We start from the raw sequence: 25,504 nt of genomic DNA, 5'->3' as shown, positions 1-25,504 counted from the left end.
CCCTGCCACTGCCAGCTCTTCCTCATCTGGCACCTGCGTGAGCTCTGTCTAGTTACAGCCACCGACCACTGAGGCTTCCACCTAAGTTCTGGCCAGGTTTGCAGAGCCTGTGGCCTGTATATCCTGGACAGGGACAGCCAAGTGGGGGTGTGCTTGCAGTATGAGGTGTCTTGTAGTAGATTCTCTCAGAAATCAGGTAAAGGAGCTGCAGGAGGTGGTGGACAGGATCAGAAGTATTTGCAAGCATGACACTTTCATTGACTCAATGCACAGAGACCTCCAGCATCATGAAGAGGGACAGGTAAAGAGGGCACTGGAAGACAAAAGTTGGCAGTTTGTCACCTGTAGCAACAGAAAAGCCTCTTCTGAACCTGTGGTTGTCTAGATGAAGAACAGATATGAAGTCCTGGCATCAGACCCCAATCCAGAGGTGGAGAGGCCATACCATATTCCCCTAGCAGAAATAAGATCGAGACTTCTGCTGCCAGGAGGAAGCAATAGGTAATGGTGGTTGGCAATTCCTTTCTGCAGGGTATGGAAGCATCCATCTGCCACCCTGACTTATTGGTTTGGATGATTGCCAAGAGTCTGCATGCAAGATGTCATGGAAACATTGCCAAGACTTATCCAGCCTTCTGTCTCCCATGACATTTCATTAACAAGCTAAGGAAACAGCTTAGATAAAAGCACCACAGCATGGATTCATAAGTGGATGGATCATCATACTCAACAAGTAATCATCAATGGCTCCATGTCTAATTGTGAGGAGATATCAAAAAGGGTTCTTCAGGTGTCTGTCCTGGGTCTGGTACTGTTCAAAATCTTCATTAATGATGATGGGATTGAGTGCATGCTTAGCAAATTTGCACAAGATGCTAAATTGGGTGGATTGCAGACACTGGGGAGGGCAGGGCTAGGATCCAGAATGACCTGGATAGATTGGAAAAGTTGTCTGCAGTCAATCAGATGGGATTCAACAAGGATAAGTGCCAATTCCTATACTTGGAATAGAATTATTGATGTACAAACACAGACTGAGGAATGAATACATAGGCTGCAGTACTGCAGAAAATAACCTGGAAGCTAGAGGACCATAAGGTGAACATGAACCAACAGCGTGCTCTTGTTGCAAAAAAAGGTCAACAGTATGCTGTGTTGTATTATGTGCAAATCAAGGGAAATGATTCTTCCATTCTACTCAGCACTGGTGAGACCTCACCTGGAACATGCACCCAGTTTTGGGCCCAATGATTCAAGAATATGGACTGTTTTTGAAAGAGTCCTGGGCAGAGCAATGAAAAAGATTAAGGGCCTGGGTAGCATAACTAATGATGAAAAGCTGAAAACGCCAGGGTTATTTAGTGTGTAGAAGATGGACAAGAGATTTGATAAGTCTTAAAATACCTGGAGGGTGATTATGGAGAGGATGGAGACAGACTTTTTTCTTTGGAAGGGAACAGGACTAGGAGCAATGGACTCAAGCTGCAGTAGAGGAAACTTAAGTTGGAGATTAGAAAGAACTTCCTGACTCAGGTTGGTCAAGCATTGGAACTGGGGACCTAGAGAAGTTGTGTAATCTCAATCCATGGACATCTTCAAGAGTAGGTTAGACAGACACTTGGCTGAGATGCTAATGTTTCTATGCAGTAAAACTGCAATCTTTATTCATCATGATTCATTTGACTGTATGTAAAAACAATGGTTTTTCATGCTCAGGAAAACTTTGTTCCATATGCAGTTGATGTTATACATTAGCACCAAAGTGCTACTTCTTTGTTTAACAGAGTTAGTCCATGAGCCAGTTTTTTATTTTTGTTAAACAAAAAGAACTTCAAAGTACACACAGAAGGGCACTAGGACTTAATTAGGGATGATCCTGCTTTGAGTAGGGGTCTAGACTTAGATGACCTTATGAAGTCCCTTCTACTTTCCTATGTTCCTATGAACCATACTACTAAAATCTAGAGTTAGAAGGCACATCTAAGTTAATCTAATTCAACCCCCTCCACAGAGGCAGAATTCATATCTCCTAAACCATCCAACCTCTTCTTGAAAACCATTGATAAAGGAGATTCCACAACTCACCTAGGCACCTTGCTCCACTGTCCTGTTCTTAAAGTTAAGAAGTTTTTTTCCTCCCTGAGATTTTCTCTTTTTTGTAGTTTAAACCTATGGTTTTATGCCCTGCCCTCTGACCAGGGAGACCAATTTTTCTCCCTCCCAAGTTTTCTCCCTTTTTGGCAGCTTTTCAAATATGCTATCATGTCCCCCCTTAATCTCTCTCTCTCTAAAGTAAACATACCTAGTTTGTTCAAATTTTCTTCATATGGCTTGCATTGCAACCTTTTTATCATTTCATCACTCTCCAGTTTCTCCATATCCTTCTCAATGTAGTGTCCCAGAACTAGATACAAATTTGAACAGGCTTGATTTGATCACCCTGCTTTCTCTTGCTGGCTGAACCATGAAAAGCAATCAGTGATGGCAGAACCCCAAAAAGAACTGTTCAGCCATTGACAGAATGTGATTAATGCTGGCCCTTCAGGTAGCATCATAATACAAGTATATACAAGTATTTATACTTGTATATGTTATCTAGGGAGGGAGGAGAGAATAAAAAGGACCCACAAATGTTTGTTCTAAATTAAAACAGCTAGTAAGAAAGCTATTGAAAACAGTTTAGCTTTTAGATTACACATTTTATAGCAGTCTGCAGGAAAGATGGATTTGGTAGGAGTTCTCTAATTTATTTGTTCACTTTTCTTTACCTCCTATGAACCAACCTGTAACAACCAATTTATTTAAAAAAAAACCCAAAAAACAAAAGTCAGCAAATTGTAACAGGACTAACTAGTTGTAAATATTGCCTAATGTGACAAATAGAAAACATAAGTAAATATAAGAAAATGAAGACAGTACACATTGTTTTCATCTTATAAATATACATATTTCTTTATTAAAAACCATCAAAATAATATAAAAATAATTAGGTTCATGCATAGTTTTGAGAAACAAAAGTATCAACTAATGCCTTTTTACATACACATTCTTATTTTCTATCACTTCATAAAGATCCAGTCTGTTTTATGGCAATGTTGTACTTTTTTAATGGTACCATTCATGAAATCTACTAACATATTAACAGCACAACAGCTCTTGATTGTGGAAGAGCAGAATACAGATAACCTGCTAATTTTGCACATCTCAACGCCACTTGGTTGTAGATTTTCCCTTCATTTTATTAAGAGAAGTACTGAAATGTCCAGGAATTTTCATGCCTTCAAAGCTGCATGAGCTTAATTACTGAAGAAGTTTCTTTTTCCATCACTGATTGCCAAATACTGAGACAGCATATCAAGTGTAATATCTTTTACCTTATATTTCATATTGGACATTACTGTAATGTACACAACATGCTAATGTTTCTATGCAGTAAAACTGCAATCTTTATTCATCATGATTCATTTGATTGTATATAAAAAAAGATGGTTTTTCGTGCTCAGGAAAACCTCTTTCCATATGCAGTTGATGTTATACATCAGCACTGAAATGTTACTTCTTTGTTTAACAGAGAGCCAGTTCTTTTTCTTTTCTTTTTTTTAAAGAACTTCAAAGTACTCACAGAAGGGCATCATGACTTAATTCATTTCTGTTTAGATTAAAGTACTTTAGAGAGATTTCAGCACAGCTCAGGACTGCTGCAGGGTCAGGAAATACATCTATATAGCTAAGCCAAAGGACAGCTTAAACGCCAGTTCAACAGCAACCTCTGTGACTGAGTCATGAAAACAGACATAAAACTCCTGAGGTTTTGGATGTAGGAAGAGTCTCCTAGAGAAAAACAAAATTCCAGTGTCAGGAGGAGGTGTTTGTTTCCTGTTTTAGAAATTCCATATTTTATGAGGTTTCTATAACAAACTGAAAACAACTGTAGAGTAAAGCTAATGGCCAATGTCTACAGCCCTCCTCTACATCACCTGATCGTTATCTATTAGCTATTCAAAACAATTTAAGTTTAATTTCCACTCACTTGCCTTTAAGATTGAAGAGTACAAAACTTTTTCAGGTTTTGTATACCTTCACCCATACTGCTTTCTCTGCAGTTTTCCATGACTCCTTATTCTCAGGCTTCACTCACAAGGGTACTTGGGAGGAAAGCTACACTATTCACATCTTTTAAAAATTAATACTGTTTCTTTCGGCAGGTGCTTTCCTACACACCAGCTCTGTGGTTGCCTACAGGGAGGGAACCTAAACAATAAGGTTATTAATATGCGACTACAGTAGTTTTCTCCCCAAGTAATATTGGATTGCACTTGGTGTCACATGTCATTTGATCATGCTGAGACTGGAAAATGAAAACTTTTCTTAAAGATTCCATAAACATGTGAAGCAGATCTCAGGATTTTAGCCTTTCCTGTCCTAACAGCAGTATTGTCAAGGCATACATACTGTAGTTACGTACAGCCATTTGTCTATTCATCTTAAGACATTTGAGTTGAAGGATAACTGAGTAAACTAAAAACTGGCATACTCTGTTCTAAAGACGAGGGTAGTTCAAAAAATACCATTTAAAAAAAAAAATGATGATTGGAGGCTAAATTGATTATTTTTATGGTGACGTTCGCCCTAAATATATTAGGAGTGGGGTCTTATCTCACATATGGAAATGTGCTTTGGTAATGTGGTTTCTGTGGTCTTATCCTGAAGTACCTGCAGCAACACCCTTTACAATCAGTATTACAGCTCAAATGCTCAGCAAAAGTTCAGTGTGTCAATCAAACATAGTGATTAAACACTCATTTGATCCCATGCCTGTAAATAGTTTGCTGCTTGCGTGGGGGAAGAATGGATCAGTATGTATGTCAGTCCTTCCAGCTCTTGGAACATTTTGTCTTCCTTTCTTTTTTGTCTAGTAAGGAGATTGAAGACAGAATGTTGGAAACAGAAGAAGGTCAAGTACTGTTGATGGACTGAGCTTGAACCTTTCTCATCACTCGAGCTGTAATACAGACCAGAAAGGCAGTGCTAAAAAAGATGGGAGAAGAGTGATGCAAGATAAGTGGTGGCCTAATGCTCTGGACCGAAACAACTGCATAGTTTTCCAAAGTTGTAAGAGTTCAAGTTGCAGTAGAACTTATTTTTACCACTATAGTTTTCTTTGTTTTTTTAAGAATGATCCTTATTCTGGGTGTTTGACATTTACTTTTGAGAACTGTTTGGTGCCAAAGTAACATGAGATAATTGTGCAGAAAGGACAGTACTCCTAGAAATTAATGAGAAAATCAACTCAAAAGGATTTCTTAGAGGAAAAAACCTGACTTAATCTCTCTCCTTCTCTTAGTTTTGTACATTTCTATCTTTTTCTTCCCCATACCACTGAATAAGAGTTGTGTGAGAGGAGCATAATACAGCTGAGAGGTTTGATGGTTTCAGAGACAGCCAAAGAAAACACAGGATACCACAATGCAGAACACACAGATACAGTGAGTACTACAGAAAGCTGTGAGGTGGACACATGCATCTAATATAAATCTGAGTAAATACATTACTTACCCTACAACCCAGTAAGTCATAGTTGGTGGTGGTTTCTTTTGGTCCGTCCAGTTATCAGGGGAACATTCAAACAAAATGCCATGTTCTCTCACTAAATCCAAGTCAGAATTTGCCTTGCTGGGCAGTGAGCTGGTTCCAATGCCTTCCCTCTTCTTTTTCTGTAAAAGAGCAAATAAAAAGTTACTAGAGTATGAATTTTTTGGGAGGTAAACAGGATAATGAAACTACAGGGTAAAGCATTGAGAAGAGCGAGTAAATTACTTGCGCTGTGTTGAATGATCCAGAGATCACAATTATGATACCCTGTAAAAGCAAGACTGGGAAGGTTAAAAGTCATATGCTTGCATATGATTTCTCTTCTTCCCCCACCCCTCTCCAGGAAGTAGCTATCCATTGTTTTGTTAGTCTGGTACTGTTGGGCTTTCTTACATTGCTACGAGTACTGGAGGGATACAACTTCCTTTTGGCTAAGCACAGTCAAAAAAGCCCAAGGCTGAATTGATTCAATCTTTGCAGGTTAGTCTAAACTGCACAGACTAAACCAATAAGCAAGTGAAAAGATATTCATTTTTTATTCCAGAAATTCAGCCACATGCCTGCAGTGGCTCAGGCCAGAAGCCAGGGGGTGCCAGAGCACACCTCTCTGCTCAGCTGGGGCAGAAAGCTTGGGCCAAGACTAGCCCACCTACCCTACAAGGGAGGAAGGCGGAGGTTGTGCAGTGGGGAGGGGTTAAAAAACTTCCTGGGATGCTGGTGGACTGAGTTGATTTGAATCTGGAGAGTATCTGGGACTGATTTTAACCTAAAAATCAGTTAGGTCTGATACTACATCCATCCAGGTTAATCTTAAACTGGTTTCAGCCTTTTTGAAAGTGGTTTATGTGCACTGAACTTCTAATGTGATACAGATATGAGCAGATTTTCAATCACTTATACCAGTTTACATCTAATTTCTGTCCCTAGCCTTTATGATTTGTTTTCCCTGAAAGCTTAGTGAAAGCACCAGATGGACTTCACTTCGAGAGGATTCTTCAGCAACAGACGACCCCACTCCACCCAAAGAGGACCCCCGCGATGAGACTATATGGACTGAGACACTTTCTTTGACCTACTTCCTCCACCACTGTGGACCATTGTATGGGTTTGTGTGCATCTATCTTCTTCCTCTCTGTGTTGCGAACCCCCTCCCTCCCCTTCCCCCACCCCCGGGCTTAGTTGGCTAACATTGTATTTTCTGTAACCTAGTTGCATTCCCCTCCTCACCCTCATCCCTCTAGTGTTAGTCCCTTGCTTGGGCGATTTGTATTTCCCTACTGGCTTTGTCATCTTTTTGGATTCACAATCCTAAACATCTACTAATAAAATTCAATCTGTTAACTCTCCATCATACTGCATGGAGAGACCAGGATTTTTGGGTGATACCTTATTGGTCCAACTGTATTGCTGGAATAAAGACAGATCTCAATAACTACAAGTACACCATCACTCTCACACTACCATACTGCACTAAGGCCCCAAGATTCCCTTCCATGCAAAGGAACATGAATTACATAACCTTGTATGGAAGGGAATAACATTACCGAGTTACATACCCTTTGGCTTACTGGCTACTTACTGGTTCTGCCTCTCCCTTTCTGGCTATCCAGTAGACTGGCTTTAAGAGGAGGGCTGAGGAAGGATCTGGATAAGGTCTAAAATACGGTTTGAGCACTTTGCTAGGAATGAAAAGATGCAGGTTCAAACTCTTCCACATGGCAGGGTGGTACCTAGAACCTGGATCTCCTGCTCCTGGGACAAGCATCTTAGCCCTGAAGCTAATGGGCTTAAAACATGGCAGTGTCCTTTGCTCCACACCTACATAGATTTTTGCTCAGCTAAAATTTCAGAACTTCCCTAGCCTCGCATGTATGCAAGTAACCATATACAGCTGCATATCTGTCCATGCTCAGTGGATATGTGCAGGTTTAAGTGACCAGAGCCAAACTACAAACTCTGTGTAAGCGCCAAAAACTATTACAGTTATGCTATCACATACATACCTAAATGGCATGTAAAGTGAAATAAGGTTCCACACTACATGTCTTAACAAAATGTAATGAAGTGAGCAGAAACCAAAACAGAGTCCTCTTTGAGCAGCGCTCTTCTTCAGTCTATAATATCATAGCTATCAAAATGCTATCTTGGGAAATTTCCTGTTCCACTAAAATCTTACAAGGAACTGCTATTTCAAACTTAAAGAGAAAGTGAGGAAGAATCCTCCCCCTTGGAAAGAAGGATAGAGAGATGGCCTTTTGGCCTGGCTGAGGCAGACAACAACAATGTTTTTAAACTGGCTGTAGTATGGGTGTGCCAGCAGGGTGGGGAGATACTTAGCTTTTACGGCTGAGGAGGAAAACAGGCAAAATAGTGAAGAATATCACAGTAACTATCTAATATCCATTTGCAAAGTGTGAAGCAAGAGCAGGGTGCTAAAGGAATCCCAGCTGTTCTATTCAATGTGTGAGAAATGGCTTTTTAATCTCTCAAAATATGCTGCTACATAGAAGGGACAAAGCAAGCTTCAGAGGTACAACCCACTAAAAATAAAGTGAAGAGCGAATGCTACAGCATGCAACTTTAGAGCCAGCCCTTCCCTAAAATTCTGCAGAGAATTTCCCTTCACAGTTCATTCATGGTAATGTTGCTACTTCATAGATTTAAGGAATACATCAATCTTTCTTATCTAGATTTCAAAATGATTCAGTCAAAATAAAGTGAGTGCAATGGTCTCATCTAATTCTCCAGTTGTTATTTTCCCATCATACCTGGATATGATATACATTCCTCATTCAGAAAATACCCAAAACTAAATGAGCAGGGAAGTCATGAGGAATCAGTCACTGTACTGGCAGAGTTATGTGGGCTATCAGTTCTTCACTTTCATATGCATTAAAAGCTTTTTCCCTTTCACTTTCAAGGACAAATCATAATACGTCTTTCTCTTTCTTCAGCAAGTAAAATGAATGCGAGTCTTAAGTTGCTTGTCATAAACAGTTTGGTACACACTTAGGGTTTCTGGATTAAATGTTTATTTTTCCCCAGGCCACCACTTAGTCTAAATTTCTTCATACATTCAGAATACATAAACCATCATGATTTTTCAATATAAACCATAGTGACTTTTCAGTTTCCAGAAAATGACTAAAAATAAATTATTAATCAGTTTGACTGTAGTCATTTTGAATCATCTCTGCAAAGACCCAAGCCACGACAAGGTTTAATTGATCTCAAAAGGTCATGGCATGTGATGGTACATTTCTGTGCATCACAGTTATCTATCACGCATTGTGGGAGGAAAGCCCTATACAACAGTCCTCCGAATCCACAGCTTTCCAAATGGCAAGCTGCCAGTAACAGCATAAGTTGTTGGACTAAACTCTCAAAATCTGTCCTAAAATTTTCTAACAGGTAATAGTCTAATTATTCAGCCCTGAGATATTACAGAATTGGTTTATTCAGGCATCTCTGACTCTCCTCCACAAGTAAATCTCTCGTCTCCAGAGCATATTCAGTTAGTTTTTGATCTCCAGGGTAGCATGAACTCAGTTGGTATCCACTATGCTGACATATGTCTAAAGCAGCAGGAAGGTTTGAGCTGGCTGTGGCCTAAACAGACATTTTCACTTTCATGCATGAGTTTCCACTTTTTATTAGATGCACCTGGAAATGCCTAAGCATGTGTCAATGGTTTCTTTACCCAGGTATGTCTGATTTAGACTAAAACTGAAAACTTGTATATTTGCCAGCAGTGATCAAAGTCCATTTGAATTTACAAGTTTTCTGGGCTTGTCTTTTTTTTTTTTTTTTTTTAAATTGTCCCTTCAGTTGCCATCTCTGCATGCTTTTACATTTCCATACCTACCTACAGAAGTAACAATGGTAGGTGCATTACGATTCATGGCCTAGATTCCAGGCAGCACAGCCAGTTCCATGTAAAGCTGAAAGAACAATCCAAGCTATTCATTCATTTTTCTAGGCCTTAAAAAGTCCAAGTGGACACATGAGGAGCAGCAGTCCAATTGGAAATTACTTCTTTGGCATATATCCTTCACACCCTCAAACTAGAAACTAAACAACAGAAGCACTACTTTCAAACTATATGCATTTAGTTTGTACCATTACTTTCTGTTCCTCATCATTTATAAGTGTTAAATGACAGACTACCAGGTGAGGGACTGCCAGGACTTCAATACCTTGGAGCTGCTTTTTCCTCATGTATTAATTTGGTTCAAAGTCAGTAATGACTGACAGTGGCACAAATAAATCAGCCACACAGCAAATGAAAATTAATACAGGTTGTAGTGTCTGCTCTTAAGCCAAAAAATCTCATGCTAGGTATGGCATTCATCCATTTAGACTTTCTGGGTCAGAGCACCCCGCCCCTGCTTTTTTGAATGCAGTGGTATCCCTAGCTGAGAAATGCTTGCTTGTGCTGCTTTGGCTTTCCTTGGTGCTTCTCAGCAGGGTTCAGATGTCAGAAAGGGCAGTGCAACTGTGATGATACTTCTCTGTGCTGCAAAGTCTAGAGAGCCTAGACTGTGTTCTTTCCTGCATTAGAGCTCTAATCAGCTTAAAACATGCAGGAGCTGCCTCATGCTGCAGATCTCTTTCTGGTCCAGCACCCCCCTGGCTCCTATTGCAAACAGAAGTGGATGGGACAGTTTGACCCATGTCCAGTTCTGCGAGAAGTGTGGCAAGGGACAGACGAGAAAGAGTTGCATAGCTCAAGGCAGCTTTGTTGCCTCTTTAGACTGATTAGGCAGCATTAATGCAGGGGAAGCATGCAGGGCAGTTTTACATAGTCACTGCCCCCACGGCATCCCACCTAAGAACCACTGCTGTAGGTGAATTGCATATCAAGTAAAAACTCAATTGCTAATCAAACGTTAAATTATTTTTTAAATATTCCAGATGTAAACACTCACAAATGGGCCTGGCCATTAGTCTTCATTGGGGCTTTACACCAAAACCATGGCAAAAAAATCACTTTTCCTATGGCACTGCCTCCCTGCCTTGTATGATCATGGCAGCTGTGATTAACTGAGGCACTCCTAACTTAATATCCCTCTAAATTAAATGGGTGGAGAGTGGCAGAGTATTCTTTTGGGGAGGGATTTTTTGGTAGCAAAGATTCCTCACCAAAAGAATACTTTGCCAGTTTCCACCCATTTTTATTTTATATGTAATTCACCTACAGCAGTGGTTCTCAGGTGGGATGCCGTGGGGGCAGTGACTGTTTCTGTGTGCAGTAGAAGCCATGGGGGTGCTGGACCAGAAAGAGCTGCACAGCATGAGACAGCTCCTACCCATTTTAGGCTGATTCAAACTCTAATGCAGGAAACACCATAAAGCACATGTTCTACAGCCCTCTCTAGATTTACAGCACAGAAAAGTATCATCACAGTTGCGCAGCCCTTTCTGGCAACTATGACCGTACGAGGCAGGGAGACAGTGCCTTAACTAGTAGGGGTCTTCATTAGCATAATCTGATCATTAGCAGCAATAAGAAGCATGTTAACATAAAAAAAACTCATGAAGTATCCTACATGTCATTAAAAATAAAGCTGCCAAGAAACTGAAAACAATTCTCCATATGCCTATTATCTAACAGAGTTTATTTGGTGGCATGCTTGAAAGACAAATTGCTGCAGTGCACTTTCTAAGGGACAGAGGTCCATGTGAAAATCTTATTCATCACAAACATTAATGGCTGGCACACTTGCTGAGTATCTTAGCAGGGAGATGCTCAGCAAGCAAAAACAATGAGAATGAGCTACCCTCTCACCTTCAGAGATGGTCTCTTCAGGTCAGGGTTGAGACACTGGCAGGGCAGTGTAGGGAGGCTGGCCTTGTCACTGCCCAATGCCGTGCATTTTCTGTGAAGAAATAGAGAACTTAAACCTCGAAGTGTTCTCAATCTGGTATCTCTCAAAAGCACTAATGTCACTAAAAATAATTCTCTCTTTGCCTTTGTATGAGGCAGATGAGGGTAATTTTAGCTCCTCTCTTGCTGCTTCTTCCTTGCCTTTTGAACTCAATGTATTAACTCCTTACAAAACAATGGGTAGCACAGGAGTGATAACATCATATACACAGAATAACCTCATTCTCAGAGCACTGTTTTGGAGAGTGAAGTCTGCTTGGCATGCATATTTGGTTAGACTACTGGTCAGAGAGCCAGCCCATCTAGGTAAAACACTGGGTATGTTAAATGCATATGAGGGAAAATCTTCAAATTGTGTTCTAATTGAATATTGAAACAATAGTGGTTTTGAAAATAATGACTAGGGCAATTAGGCAAAGAAAAAACATGCAAAAAACCCCCCAATTTTGTAATGAAGAAAATGTCATACTTCTTTCATGATGGTCTGCTGGAAAATGGAGCGAATGGAAAGACAGCAACGATGAAAGTTCTTGATGAGTTGAGGGTGGATGGAGCCACTGAGATGTGCTACTTCTTTGTGTGTTGGTGTAATAAAGATTCCTTGCATTGTTTCTAAAGAAAGATAGTGGAAGAGGGTGTTCTCGGGACCAGAAGTCAACCTTCAAAAGTAAGAGAATAATTGACTTGAAACTCTATAAAAATCTGTAAGTGTAACCTCACATACACAAAATGCACTTGTTTCTTACGTGTTTCTTACTTTTCATGAATGCTGACACTTAAGATTTTCCTGTTTTTACAGAAGACAAATCTTTTTGTTTGAATTACCACTGTTTTTAAAAAATCCCGACCGCCTATCTCCTTACTTGAGCAAAGAGAGTGTAGTGGGTAGAAGGGGAACCTCCTAGTTCACTGGCCGAATTGCATTAAAAGCTCATCAGCTTGCGCATGCCCAATGGGAGGGCTTGTAAGCCCTTTCCTCTTTCTGGGATGGAACGCATTCCACACCCACAGACAAATAACTAGGGACCTACTGAAATTGTGAATGCACGATTTTCACAGAAACCACTATTTTGGGTGGGCTCTGTGAAAAAGCACAGGTTTGCTGCAAAAAATAAATAAATCAGCAAAAATTTCACCAGCAAGGAGAAAAGTGCATGAGAAGCCCTGCAGTTTTGGAGCATGGAAGGTGGAAGGGGATGGGCAGGGCTGTGTCTACAAGGGGCTGGGTTATGCAAACGGGGAGGGAAGAGAGGCAAAGGAGAGATACTTGCTATACCTGCCGATTCAGTGCACCAAGCTATTCTAAGAAAGGTAGGTTTTAAGAGATTATATAAGGGCATGGAGGGACAGGTCTCCAGTGTCTCTTGTTTTTTTTCAATAACCAACAAAAGAAAAATTGATAACTAAACAGGGGTAAAGAAATTTGCTTGAAAACATAAAGGGTTTGTTTAAAGCTTTGATTAAAAAAAAAAAAAGAAAAACAAGTGGTTTGGGCAGCGTCCAGGTTTTGTCGAGCTACCACAGGCATAAGAAGGAACCGAGGGAAGGTCATGGTTGCTTTGTCCTTTATCTCAAACTTGGGAACATAAGGAAGCACACGACATGTAGGCAGCAATAATGGATATGAACAGTCAAAGTTCCAAACTTGGGCGGGAGGCACATGTGCACTTAGTGTTCTCCCCATTGTTACATCTTCAATAGCTCTTGTTTTTGGCTTTACCACAGTGGCTGAGTGACTCTTGTTTGGAATAGAGACCCTTGCTTTTGCAGGATCCTTGATGAGAAACATTTGATTAGGGTTATCAGCTATAATTAAACAGAACCTTTGGTGATTTGCATACATCTTTAGAAGAACAATGAACATAGGATGAAATATGAAAATGAAAACATGTAATCTCTTACTTGACAGCATTATACAGTTCTGTATTTTTCTCTGAAAGGTTCTTTTTCAGGTTCCCTAAATTAAAAGGATTTGGAAGGGTATGCTTCTTTTTAGTAACCTAAAAAACAAATGGCACAAACAAAAATAACAAAATGCTCATAAGTAGGAATGAAAATGTACAGCCAACAACAGCATCGGTTATTAAAAAAGGGAAGTAAATATACAACTGCAGCAACTTCTATAATTAATTTTATAGTCTATAGCCTATTTCAAACTAAAATGGATTAGTAGTAATTGTACAATGCATAACAAGTAGCCCTCATCGCTTTTGTTTATACTGTTATCTCTGAAAAATTCTCCGGTTACTTTTAAAGTTTAACACAGCTGTGGCCAATTTAATCATCAGAAAGGCAAATATTTAGAAGCAATGATGATCCAGATGAAAGAAATCTGTGATGATTATGGGCTTGATCTAAAGCCCACTAATGTCAGGAAGTCTTCACAGATTTAAATGAGCTTTGAATAAAGGCCCTTGGGACTCAAATCAGCAGGGTCCTTTCTTTACAAGTTGCCACAATTTAACCATTGGAGTAATCTCACTGATCATTTTAATCATGCCTTGAGAATTGTAGTAAAATACAGGGCAATCAGTTATGATTTCTTAAATTCCAGGAACTATTTTATGCAAATCCAAAACAACAATTAAGAAAACTAAACTAGCTTTAAAATAACCATGTATAACTTATAGGAAGTATAAAGAATTGCCTTGTTTCCATTTATATAGGGAAAATAATTACTGTACCATCAGCATGGGATGAAAAAGCCCCTCATCTTGTATTTGCAAATGAAACAGAGGGGAGAACAGGTACTTGCTGAAGCTGTGGCTCTAGCCCTGAGCTGGAATTGAGGTCAGGGTCAGACCCACAGCAGCCTCCTGACCACCCACTCCACTCGCCCTCTACAGCTTCTGCCCCCTCCCTCCTGCACATCCTCTTCCCTCCTCCTTACTATCAGCTTGGCTGGAGCTGGGGTCTCTACTGGGCATGGAGCACAAGGAAACTCCTTCCCCTGCCTGGCCAGTCAGCAAAACCAACACTGTTGCGTGGTCAGAGACAGGCTGAACTCCCATGTGTTCTGCTCCATTCTGGAGCACCCCTAGCAGCATCTGACAGTAAGGAGTTTTGGGGGAAGGGAAGAGGCAGAGGTGAGAGTTTGTGGGGGGAAGAGGCAGAGACTGCGAGGAGATGAGGATGGGGGGGATGCCGGTTGTAGAGGGGGGCTAGGAAGGCTGTAGGGGGAAGAAGTGGACAGAATAGAGGGCAAGGAAGCCACCTGGCAGCCATGGCTTTCCGTGTGGTAGCGGGGGGGGGAGGGGGGGGTCGTCAAGACATCCTTCCAGTACTCGGGGCAGTGGTCACCAACGAGTAGATCTCGATCGACTGGTCGATCATGGAGCCTCTGACAGTCCATCTCAGTCTGTCAGAGGCTCCATGATCAGGAGCAGCAGGACACACGTGGCTGGGCTAAACTACACCCCCTGCTGCCCAGGCTGGGCTGGGCGAATGGGGTCAGAGCCCGGGCAGCTTGTCTGGGGGACGATGGGGACACAGTAGATCCTGGGGTGCCAAAAAGTGATCTTCACCATAAAAATGTTGGGGACCACTGACCTAGGACATTTTTACACACGTAAGCACCACTGTGCTAGGTGCTTTGACCGGTGCTGTAACGCTTGTGGTGGTATAAGCAGTGAAATGCGCATTAGTGCTGAGAAAATGGCAGCAGCGAGCTTTTTGAACTAAAACACATAGAAGGTGCTTTAGATTAAAAGTGCACTGCCACCATTTTCTGCATGCTGATGCGCATTTTGCCGCTTCTACAACTGCACACAATGCAGCAGTGTGCATCAGCTCACATGCAGAGCAGACACGAATAATCAAGCGAGCTCCGAAGCGGCAGATCTCTAGCACATCGTGGAACAAAACGGTATGTGTATAAATGCCCTTAGAGTCTATAAGTGGAAAATTATAACAAATTTAGAAATTTTTGATATATAGAATCTAAGTACAGTAAAAGCTGAGTTATCTGGCAGCTTACAAGCCGGCATGCTCTGTTAACTGGCATGCCAGCTTGTAATGGAAAAGTGAAATAGGAAGTGCCCACCGTGGCACTTCCGGTTTCGCGGAGCCCCCATGGCCCGGGGGAAAGCAGTTTGCATTGCCAAGCCCCCATGGCCCTGGGAATAGCAGCCTGTGTGGGTCCCCCCTCCCTGTCCCTTGGGACCCACGGGGCCTGCGGGAGGGGTGGCAATGCGGTAGGAGGGGCAGCGACACCCCAGATGTGGCAGGACAGGCGGTGGCCCAGATGGGCAAAGACACCTGTTCAGGCCACTCAGTTATCCGGCATATTTTGTTATCCAGCACCCTCCATTCCCCATGGGTGCCAGATAAAATTTTTACTGTAGTGGGGGGGACGCCTTACACTCAGGGTCATCTTATATTTGAGTAAATGTGGTACTAATGAATGAGCATAATTAATGTGTCAGGTTTCATAAAATGTTCAGTGTCACCCTGGTTGTTGACTGCAGCTGTAACTTACAACACCAGTGCACATTTCTTATTAGCAACCTGTTTTTCTCAGTAAAAAGCCATACATATTAAAATATTTGGCATATACATGAGAAAAGTCTGCAACAAAATTGATTTTTTCCTGAAAATACTCTGTAACATCATCTTTAAAACTTGATCAACTTAGTACATTACTAAATAATATATGATAAAACAATATACCTTAAACCAGAGGTATCAAACATACAGCCCATGGTCAGATCCAACCAGTGAACCTACTCTATTTGGACTACTGGCAGGCCATGGGAAGTTAGAGGGAATGGCCAGGGATGTCACCTCCTACAGAATCCAGAGCCCTTGGGTCCCACGTAGATAGGGCAATAAGTGACAGGAGGGTGAGCTAGGGCCAAAGCCTTGTTGCCCTCTGACTGTTTTGCCTGTTGCCACTGCTGCAGCCCTACCTCCCTGGCAGCTGATCATCTCTGCATGGAACCAGGAACTAGAGATGCTGCTTTGGCACAGGTCATGTAGTGGAGGCACCTCCAAATCCAGCACAAGGCACTTGGTGGATGAAGTCACTGAAAGTGCCTCAGGTTGGAGCAGGAGCTGATGTGGCTGTCACCACTCCGTTGTGCCTTGGATTGGATCTGCCTTGGGGCACAAGGTGAATCTGACACCCCTGCTTTAAACAACCTACTTCAGACCCATCAAACCTTTGGGATTATCTTTGTTCCCAATGTCAGACCTGATCTTGTGTTGCATGTGGATTAAGGCCTCCACTTTCTTCAGGTTCTTCACAACCACTGTCAGAAGCTCCACCGATTCTTGAGGGACTCTGTTTACGTGTCCTTAAGGAGTAGTCACCAAAAAGTGTCCTCGTGCTTGTTGGAGAAATTGCTGTTTTGGAAGTATTTTGCAGTTTACTGAGGATGGGTGGGTTCGAAAAACTGTCCAGTCTGTCACGTGATGCAGGAAGGAACCAGTCAGCACAAGACAAAAGTGGAACGGAGGGAGAGTCTAATCTTTCCTCTATGTTGGAATCAATTCCTTCCAACTGGAGTATCGTTGCTTTGACTTGGTCCACATATATACAATCTGGTCCTGGATTTCCAATAGCTTTGGAAGTGCAACCTCCTGCCTCCAGCAAAACACACAGCATAAAGTGTCTCTGTAAACAAGTTAATAGGATTTATTAACTTTTGGTGCAGTATGCATTTTATACTCCATTTACCATATTTGGACAAATTATAGGGATTTACTATGCAAGATTGTCAGCCTCCCCTACAGGATTCGCTTTGGGTCAAGATCAGGTCTCCAGGGGTGTTGTAGCCTTATAATCTACAGGCAAATGAACTGCCTTGGAAACTGTAACTTACCAAACCAACTATTAGTAAAAAATATCTTGCTTCAGGCTCCCTGTATCCTGTAGCACTTGAAGCTTCACACTGTTGTATATGGTGATGAGGAAATATTTCTCTCCATATCACTAGCTGACCAATCCTTTGTTCTGCTGCCAAGGGTAACAGACAATAGTGTCGACCATATAAAGCTATATCAATAAGGTCGTCCTTTGGCAAGTGATTAGCAATCAAATAACCCTTAAGGAACGCACAAAAAAAGGAAATATATTCAATAACAAGTTTTCATCGTATAACTTTCATCTAAACAACTTGGTACGTTGGATATGTTAATATTGTAAGCTCTTTAAAGCAGGCAATCATTTTGTGCTGTGTTTGTACAGCATCTAGTACACTGGGGCCCTGGAACTTCATGACTTGAAGTTTCTAAGTACTAAAATCCAAATAAAAAAAAAAGAATTACCAAAGAACCTTGGATCTTTGAAATTAGTCATTTCCCCAGACAAGAAACACAACTGAATTGTATAATTGTATAATAAGTAATAACGGGTGGAACAAGGGGTGTGGGTGTTGGTGACCTTCTCTCCTTTTTTATGGTGTTGATGTTCCACTAATCAAGCTATCCTTTCTTCTGCAATACTGCTGTTTGCAGTTGTTCCTGGCAATGTAGCTCCTGTTTTACAGCCCTGAAGACTGTTTTTACCTTTAGGTGTGAAAATAACTTTAAATGAAGCATTGGATATGGGGTCAAGATCAAGAAGGTTAGATTTTGTTTTATGAACCTGAAAAGAGATGTAGATTTAATTCTAATGACTACAGAACTGATGTAAGAACATTTGATTATTTTTTGCTTAGTTGTGTTTTTATATATAACGTGATATAGCAAATTAAAGCGCATTCCAATAAAGCTATATTTGTTTTTGCTGAAGTGGTCACCAGCTTCTCACTTGGAAGAGAACAGATATGAAAAGAACTGAAGAGAGATGCTGGCAAAAGCAGCATGCCTTCTGAATTGCCATATCTGTCCCTCTTTAGTGATACAAAAACCAGCTCTCTCATGCTTCGTATTAGTGCTATGCCATATCAGTCTAAACCTATTCTGCGCAAGGTCTAGTCGACAGGTGGTAAAACATCTGTGGTGGTGCACAACACCGCTCGCTGTACTGCTAGCACTAGTCTAATGATGAAATCCCACAGATGTCACTGTGGGCATTATGCAACAATACTTATTTGAACAAACCTCTACCGTGGGACTACTTGCATAAGGTATAACTGCATGAATGAGCCTCTAGAATATAAGCTCCTCAGAGCAGGGCTTTATCTTCTTATTTGTTGTATACAGTGTAGAGAACAAGGGCAATGCTCAATCAGTAAAACACAAACACAAGACAGGCCAAGTTGAAAGAAAATTACTGATGAGTTTTTTATGTCTACGTGGTATTCTTTAATTACAGTCAGATGTCTTCATTTAGAAACAGGGATGGACAAAGAATTATACTATCAGAATATCATATAATAGTGCACTTTTCAGTTAATGTGGTAATTCATCACAGATTACTATACCTCTTTTAAAAACTGCATCAGACACAAAAATTCAGCAAGACTACTGTTACTGGCTTCAAACATATTTTGGTACTACCTATCATGTAGTATTTTTTCACAATTATTTATTCCATTTCTTTAGTTTGGTTATACCTGTAGTCAGTTCTAAACAGGTAGGTGACTGCTCATTTTCATATCTGTCAAGCTCTGGTATTAGTTCATGACTCACTTAGGTTTCCACCAAGTCTTACCTTGTAGAAGAGACAAGAGCCCAGAATCATGTATAACCGTCTCATGTTAAAGTAATCTTCAGACTGCAAACAAAAGCACAGCAAATGTATAATTTGTGACTTTTACATGACAGAGTAGGGCTGAGGGAAACTAATTCCACTAAATGGTAATCAGTGTGTTATTTAATTTTTCCAGTATGCCCTTTATTTTTTCATTTATTAACAGCTGAGCACCAGAGAGGTAGTATTAGAACAAATAGCTAAATAAAATACAAAAGTTTAGCCTTCAGTGTTGGTCTTCATGTCACTGCAGAATTGTCTTTACAGTTATTTCCAGCTCAGCATAACAGATACTCAGATTTCCTGCTCAGTCCTAATCTTCCTGTAAAGCAGATGGCTTTTTTATAGGAAACAGGTCTCAGAGGTCAAAGCAGGCAATTAGCTGAAGCACAACTCCTGCCACCAGAAGGCCCTCTTACAGCAAAATAGCAAGGCATAGGCACTCCCTTTTTATAGAATCCAGAAATAAATTTACCCCAAATTAATTCACTCATTAACCTTTTAAATTTAGTTAGCAAAAACTCTCACACTCGCTATGCAGATCTCAACTATTTTATTTTAAATGCAATGGATAGTACCTAGCTCTGTTCAATAAGATATTATATATACATGTAATTTTCAATATTAATTCAGTTCATTTTGTAGGTAAGCATTCCTTTTCGGTCTGCTTTCTTCCTTTGTAGACAAAAACAATAGTTTAATATTAATTTACATTTCCAGATATATTTTACTGATTCAAAAAAGACAAGACCCCAAAATGCTAACAACTAGGGATCCTGGTTTTCTCTTAAATCCAAAATTTTCTGATTAAAATACCCAAAATTCATGTTTTTCTGTGATTAAAATCAAACACCACTCTATAGGTATCAGTTGAACATAATGTTTTATTGATATATTTACAATTTTAAAGCAATTTGGAAGCCTACCACTGCATGAATCATTATAATAAAATAAATTCTAAATACTTATAGGTTTTGGCATTTGATCTTAGTTTTATTATCATGGAAAATTAGAGCTTCCCCTGCCTTTACTCACAAAGACGTGGTTCCAGCTGCTGCCATCCCCCCCACTGCTTTGTGGCGCTGAGCAGCCCTTGTACTCTGCCCCTGCCATTACTGCTCACTCCCAATCCACAGCCCACCACCTGCCCCCCCCAGCCCTGCTGGTTCCTCACTCCTGCCTCATAGCTTCTTGGCCCTACCAGTGCCCCTCACTCCTGACCCACAGCCCCCTGGCCCTGCCCATCACTCCTAACCTACAGTCCCCCAGCCTCCCCAGACCTGCTGGTACCCCTTATTTCTGATTCCTGCAGCCCTGAACTCCCAGCCCCTCAGTGTGTGGGGCAGGGGTTGTGTGGGCATAGGCAGCATCATAGGCAATGTGTTGAGGGGCTTTGGGGGGTGGGGGGGCATATGCTCACCCAGACTTCTGTGCCCACAGCAAGGCATAGGCCTGCAGCCTGGTCAGACCAGCATCAGGCAGGAATCTCCTCCATGGCCCAGCAGATGGGACAAGGCAGAAAAGGGAGCACTGTGCCATCATACCCACCAAGGTGAGGCACTGCAGTGACGACGGTGCAGTGTTCTGCTCCCCTGCTGCTGCCAGGCAGGTATGGGGCACCTTGGCATGGCAGCACAGTGCTCCTGGTGGCGGCGGGACAACATAGAGCCTCCCTGCCCTGCTCTGCCCTCCTGAGCTGGGTCCTGCCCACTGGGCCGCAGAGGTGGCTCCTGCCTGGTGCTAGTCCAGGCAGGCTGCAGCCCCAGTGCCCTGCTGTGGGTGCAGAAATCTGGGGGCGCATGTACCACAGGTCACCTACAGCACCCCCACATCAACTATGGTCCTGCCTCCTTCCCCCCCATGTATTGCCTATGCTTCTCCCATCCAACTACGCATTGCCTAGGCCCACCCCCCTCCATAAACCCACTTTCAGAGCTGTGGGAGCTGCTCTACACCATGTTGCCTGGCCTCATTGCTGGCCACACGCACGTATGCGTGTACACATGTACGGGGCCTCCCTGTCTCTGACTGCCCTTCTGCTGCTCCCCCAAGCCCCAAGCACCTGCTGCAGGCTGGAACTCTGCCAGCCTGTGAGGGGAAACCCAACATTTCCCAGGTTTTTCTCCTTTAAAAGGGAAAGTCCACAATTTTCTCCTTTTAAAAGTGGAAATGGAAAACCTGGATCTCTGTTGATAACTACAGATTTGAAGATATTTTCTTTGTATCTGAATGTAATCTGTCCAGAACTCCATTTAAAAAAATGCTTATTCTGAAGCATTTGGGTTGCAGGGGACTTCCACAGTGAGGTGAAATTTTCACAACTATAAACCTATTTACATCTGACCATGATATAACGTAAAGAATATATAAAGAAAAATAATCTTTATTAATTTGTTTTCTTCATTCAAGCTTGTGGCTAGACAAAAATTTTACTTAAAATTATATTATTATGTATGATCATGCACATGGAGCAGGTGTTTATTTAACCGTACAATGTTACAGAATGATAGCTTAGTTCCATAATGGCTTTTTTCATCATTAAGGTTACTAAAAAGAATGCAGTGAGAAATATGTCTCATATTGCACTGCATGTACACGTAGCTCCTTTGTTACTAATACTTGTAGTTGTTTTCTTAAGACTGACAGATTTAATTTTGTATATATTTCTATGTAGCAGATTTAATTCTGTATAGTTTCGAGACATTCCACAACTACTTCAAAGGGAAAGAAAGCAGCAGGGTAACTGAGTGGGGCATGACCTGGGCAGCAGCTTTTGTGGGAGGAAATAAAAAAAGCAGTTGCCACCACAGTCTACAAGGCAGAAGGCAGTACTGCCCCATGCATCATGGCTGCCCTGGGTGTGGATGTACCCTGCTATGCCTCTGAGAGAAAGGAGTTGATCGATCCTGACTAGTAACTGAAAACAGGAAGGGAAGTGTTCTAGCACAGGTGGCTAACTTTAGCTAAGTTAAGCATTCATCAAACTTGCAACTATATTAGATCAACGATATCAACTAAATTGTCTCTGTAGCTAATAGTACAACCTCAGAGAGAAACGTAGGATAAAGGGTATGGGTAAAATACAGCTATTTACTGTAAGTCATTAATGAAATGTTAAAAAAAAAGTTATTTAAACTTTTACTACAAGTCAAGAAAAAACATGGATGACTGTTACACCAATGTGATACTGATCTGACTTTTATTTAGGGAACAGCATTGATGAGCTTGGTCCAAGCCTTTTAACATTCAGTTGTTTTGATCAGCACAGATAGTTTACCCTGTAAAAATATGCTCCTTACCAGCTCTGCAAAATCAGCTGCCTCCAAATCACTCAGTGCTGTATCAATTTCCATCTGAAATATTTAAATGGTGAATATGAACACCTTTTGACAACAAATTTAATCATTATAAGACTGTATATAACGTAGTATTGATAGCCTCAAAAGAGTAAGAAAACAAAGACGCATGGTAAAAAACTGCCATGTGTTTTTTGCAGTTCCCCCAGACGAATAGTATCAAACATCAAGGATGTGAATTCTGCAAAAAGAATAAAAGAAAAATCTTTTGCAGTTCTGCATATTTTTCTCCTCTTGGAATGATGGAAAATATCATTCTCCTTGTCTGTCTCCTGCACCCACTGTTTTGTATAAAGGAGATGTCAATCTTACTTTCTTCATGGATTAAAACATGAAGGCAAGAGGCTATCCTGAAATCTGGCAAAGCTTTAGTATCCAGCTGAGTTATTAGAAAAATCTTTTTCACATTGGATTTAGTTTTTGTCTCTATGGAAATTTCCAAAACTCTCTCACAAGTTACCGTTGTTCTACTAAAAAAGCTTTAAGCTTGCATAGTTTTGACTACGGGAGTTGTTGGTAAGTGTAAGTTTTCCTAAAAATACTTTTATTTAAAGAACAAAAGTACCAGCCATTCAGCTTCAAAACTGAAATGTGCTACTAAATAAAAAAAAACCAATCTCTACAATGTAATACCATGACACATGCTTCAGGCTATGTAAACAAGCCGTCTCTTACTGGCATACAGTTGGCTTTTCAAATTTATAGAAATGCCAGTCATGCTGTTGACAATCAACTAATATCTCTTAATTTCTCTTTTGGTTGTAAATATACCTCTGTCCCATTCAGAACTGATATTATTATGCTTATTAAAAAAATGGTTATTTCTTCCTTACTTAAGACTGAAGCTACCTTCCCAATATAAACTCAATTTTAACTCAACTTCACAAAAAACACTTCACCAGAAATATGATATTGTCCAACTGCAACTGTTTTTCTGAAAAATGTATACAAATTGCAAATAATTAAAAAATACAGGAGTTCAAAACTGGGTTCATCTACATGTGCATTAATATGCTGTAGTTACTGTGCATTAAGTTTAGTACTTGTAATAACAGGTACTAACTCAATGTGCAATAACGTACTTACTGCGCAGGAGACTAATTCGACTGTGCATTAGCACAAAAGCACAGCTTTTGCCACTACATGCTAATGCACAGTAGAATTATTTGCATTTAGACGCATTATTGTCTTGTATAGATGTGCCCACCGTCTTTATTTGACATTTTTCTAATATTTTCCTACTTTTTTTGGTCTAGATCTCTAAAACTGAGAAATGTTGAAACTTTCAAATTCACTTCAAGTGTTTCCCCAGCTAACAGAAATACCTTGTATAGCCTGGTTTTCAACATCTGGAAAATCTAAACCGGGTGCATCTACACAAGAGATTTACTGCAGAATAGATTGATTAGCTCAGCAGGAAAATGTCCCTGTCAACATGTGCAAAGCTATTATGCTGGAGTAAACTAATTAACTCTTCTGAAGGTTAGAATTGCCAGATACAACTTCTATCCTACAGCAGAGCTATTTCCTCTGCCACAACACACATGTACATGCTGACTGGGGCATGAGGGCGCTACAGTACAAAGCTGCCTGCCAGCTAGCCCTGCAGTGTAAAACCCTCATGCCCCTCCGCAGCACACTGAGCCATGTCAGAGCAGCCTCCAGCTGGCAGGCTGACCCCAGGGCTGCACTGCCCTGGCTCAATGTTCTATGGTCATGCACACATGCTGCAGCATGCACATTTGTAAATGCTGCACTTGGGAGCAATCAACTCCAGTGCAAACTAAACCAGAACTTTTTATGGCATTAATATTCACATGTTGATGCACCCACTGTTGTTTAAAAAAATTTAAAGCCCCTAGCCAAGTACACTTTTTAGCTACTTTGGTTAAAAAGAAACCTTTCCCCAGTGTGAACTGGTATTAAGTATGGTTGCCTTCCAAACTTGCAGATGGAGAGATTTAATGTCTCTGCTCCTACTAAGCAGGTTTTCCAAGTTTCAATAGACAGAGAACTGAGCAGCATCTACTTGTTTTTTCCATAATGCTACTGGGATCTCTACGGAGAACAGTGATATTAATAAGGATCAGGTCAGTTTTATTCTGTAGAGGCAGATGCAGGCACTGGGCTGTTCACAATGGAGAAGGACCATAAACACAAAGTTAGGGAGAGTTTAAATAGCAAAGATGCCAAGACACCATTTGGAAGAGCCAAGAACCTGACAGCGGAATGAAGTAATAAAGATTTCCCTAGAACTGGAATGGAGGATCAGTATGTTTGAAGTTGATAGTGAGTTAAAAATTGATTCAACATTTGGAAGCAGGGAGTACAAGACACACCCAACCCTTTCTTATGTTGGAAAAAGAAGACAAAATGATAGAACTTGTGTCCAGAAGACATGACTTCTTGGGTAGAGATTTTAGCAACTGGGAAATGATGGTGGAGGAGATTTAGCTTTCCATTTCAATATTGTTTCCGGAAAGTGGGTCCTTCAATGCTAGCATATATCTTTAGCTACAGCCTCAGTCTTACATTCACAAATTGGTTTCAAAGTGTATTTTTCTATCACGTTGAATAATTTACCTGACATGCATCACATCAAGAACTAAATCTGTAAGCAGGGTTAGAAAAAAAAGAAGCACTTCCACACATCCTAGCCCCTCAGTACAAACACCATGAGCATGTAAGTTTAAGGGACAAAATGGTTATTTATTCCTCACTGCATTAGCTTTAATACCTAGTCAATCGGCTACCTTATTTCCAAAAGTATAGAACACAAGCAGTAATCTAGCTAAAACTACATCAGTCTGATGCATATTTTGCAAACTGTTCATTTTTCCATATCTGGATAGTCCTACTCTGAGGAATACCCGTCAGGACTATGTGGTTGTAGGTACCTCTGATCTTAAAGGAGAGGCAGTTTCACATTCATGATAAAAGAGTTCATATAGAAAAAAAGAGAAGGCCACACTTGGAAATTTGCAGAGGAAGGAACGCAGTCTGTTCCTGCATCACTTGCAAGGTTTTTACTAA

General features: G+C 40.9%; 1 protein-coding gene across 4 annotated transcripts in view; it reads right to left on the bottom strand.

Annotated features, from left to right (window-relative positions):
* Positions 1-2,922: 2,922 nt before the first annotated feature.
* INTU (inturned planar cell polarity protein) overlaps positions 2,923-25,504 on the bottom strand; it is a 94,021-nt gene continuing 71,439 nt past the window's right edge. For 2 of the 4 annotated variants that reach the window (XM_019494774.2, XM_014596220.3), the window contains exons 9-16: positions 22,415-22,468; positions 19,077-19,139; positions 17,302-17,523; positions 16,671-17,093; positions 13,382-13,479; positions 11,949-12,138; positions 5,557-5,714; positions 2,923-3,831 (exon numbers count right to left, since the gene is read on the bottom strand). In XM_019494774.2, the coding sequence (XP_019350319.1) occupies positions 3,720-3,831; positions 5,557-5,714; positions 11,949-12,138; positions 13,382-13,479; positions 16,671-17,093; positions 17,302-17,523; positions 19,077-19,139; positions 22,415-22,468 (1,320 nt within the window). In that variant the 3' untranslated portion in view covers positions 2,923-3,719. Of the gene's footprint in view, positions 3,832-5,556; positions 5,715-9,457; positions 9,534-11,380; positions 11,472-11,948; positions 12,139-13,381; positions 13,480-16,670; positions 17,094-17,301; positions 17,524-19,076; positions 19,140-22,414; positions 22,469-25,504 lie in introns of those variants that run through there. The other 2 variants (XR_002092575.2, XM_019494777.2) reach the window with 2 other exon arrangements.

The sequence above is a fragment of the Alligator mississippiensis genome, chromosome 2, assembly GCF_030867095.1.
Source record: "Alligator mississippiensis isolate rAllMis1 chromosome 2, rAllMis1, whole genome shotgun sequence".
Taxonomy (NCBI): Eukaryota; Metazoa; Chordata; order Crocodylia; family Alligatoridae; genus Alligator; species Alligator mississippiensis.
Note: the sequence above shows the minus strand (reverse complement) of the source record. Positions and strands in the feature narration are given on the sequence as shown.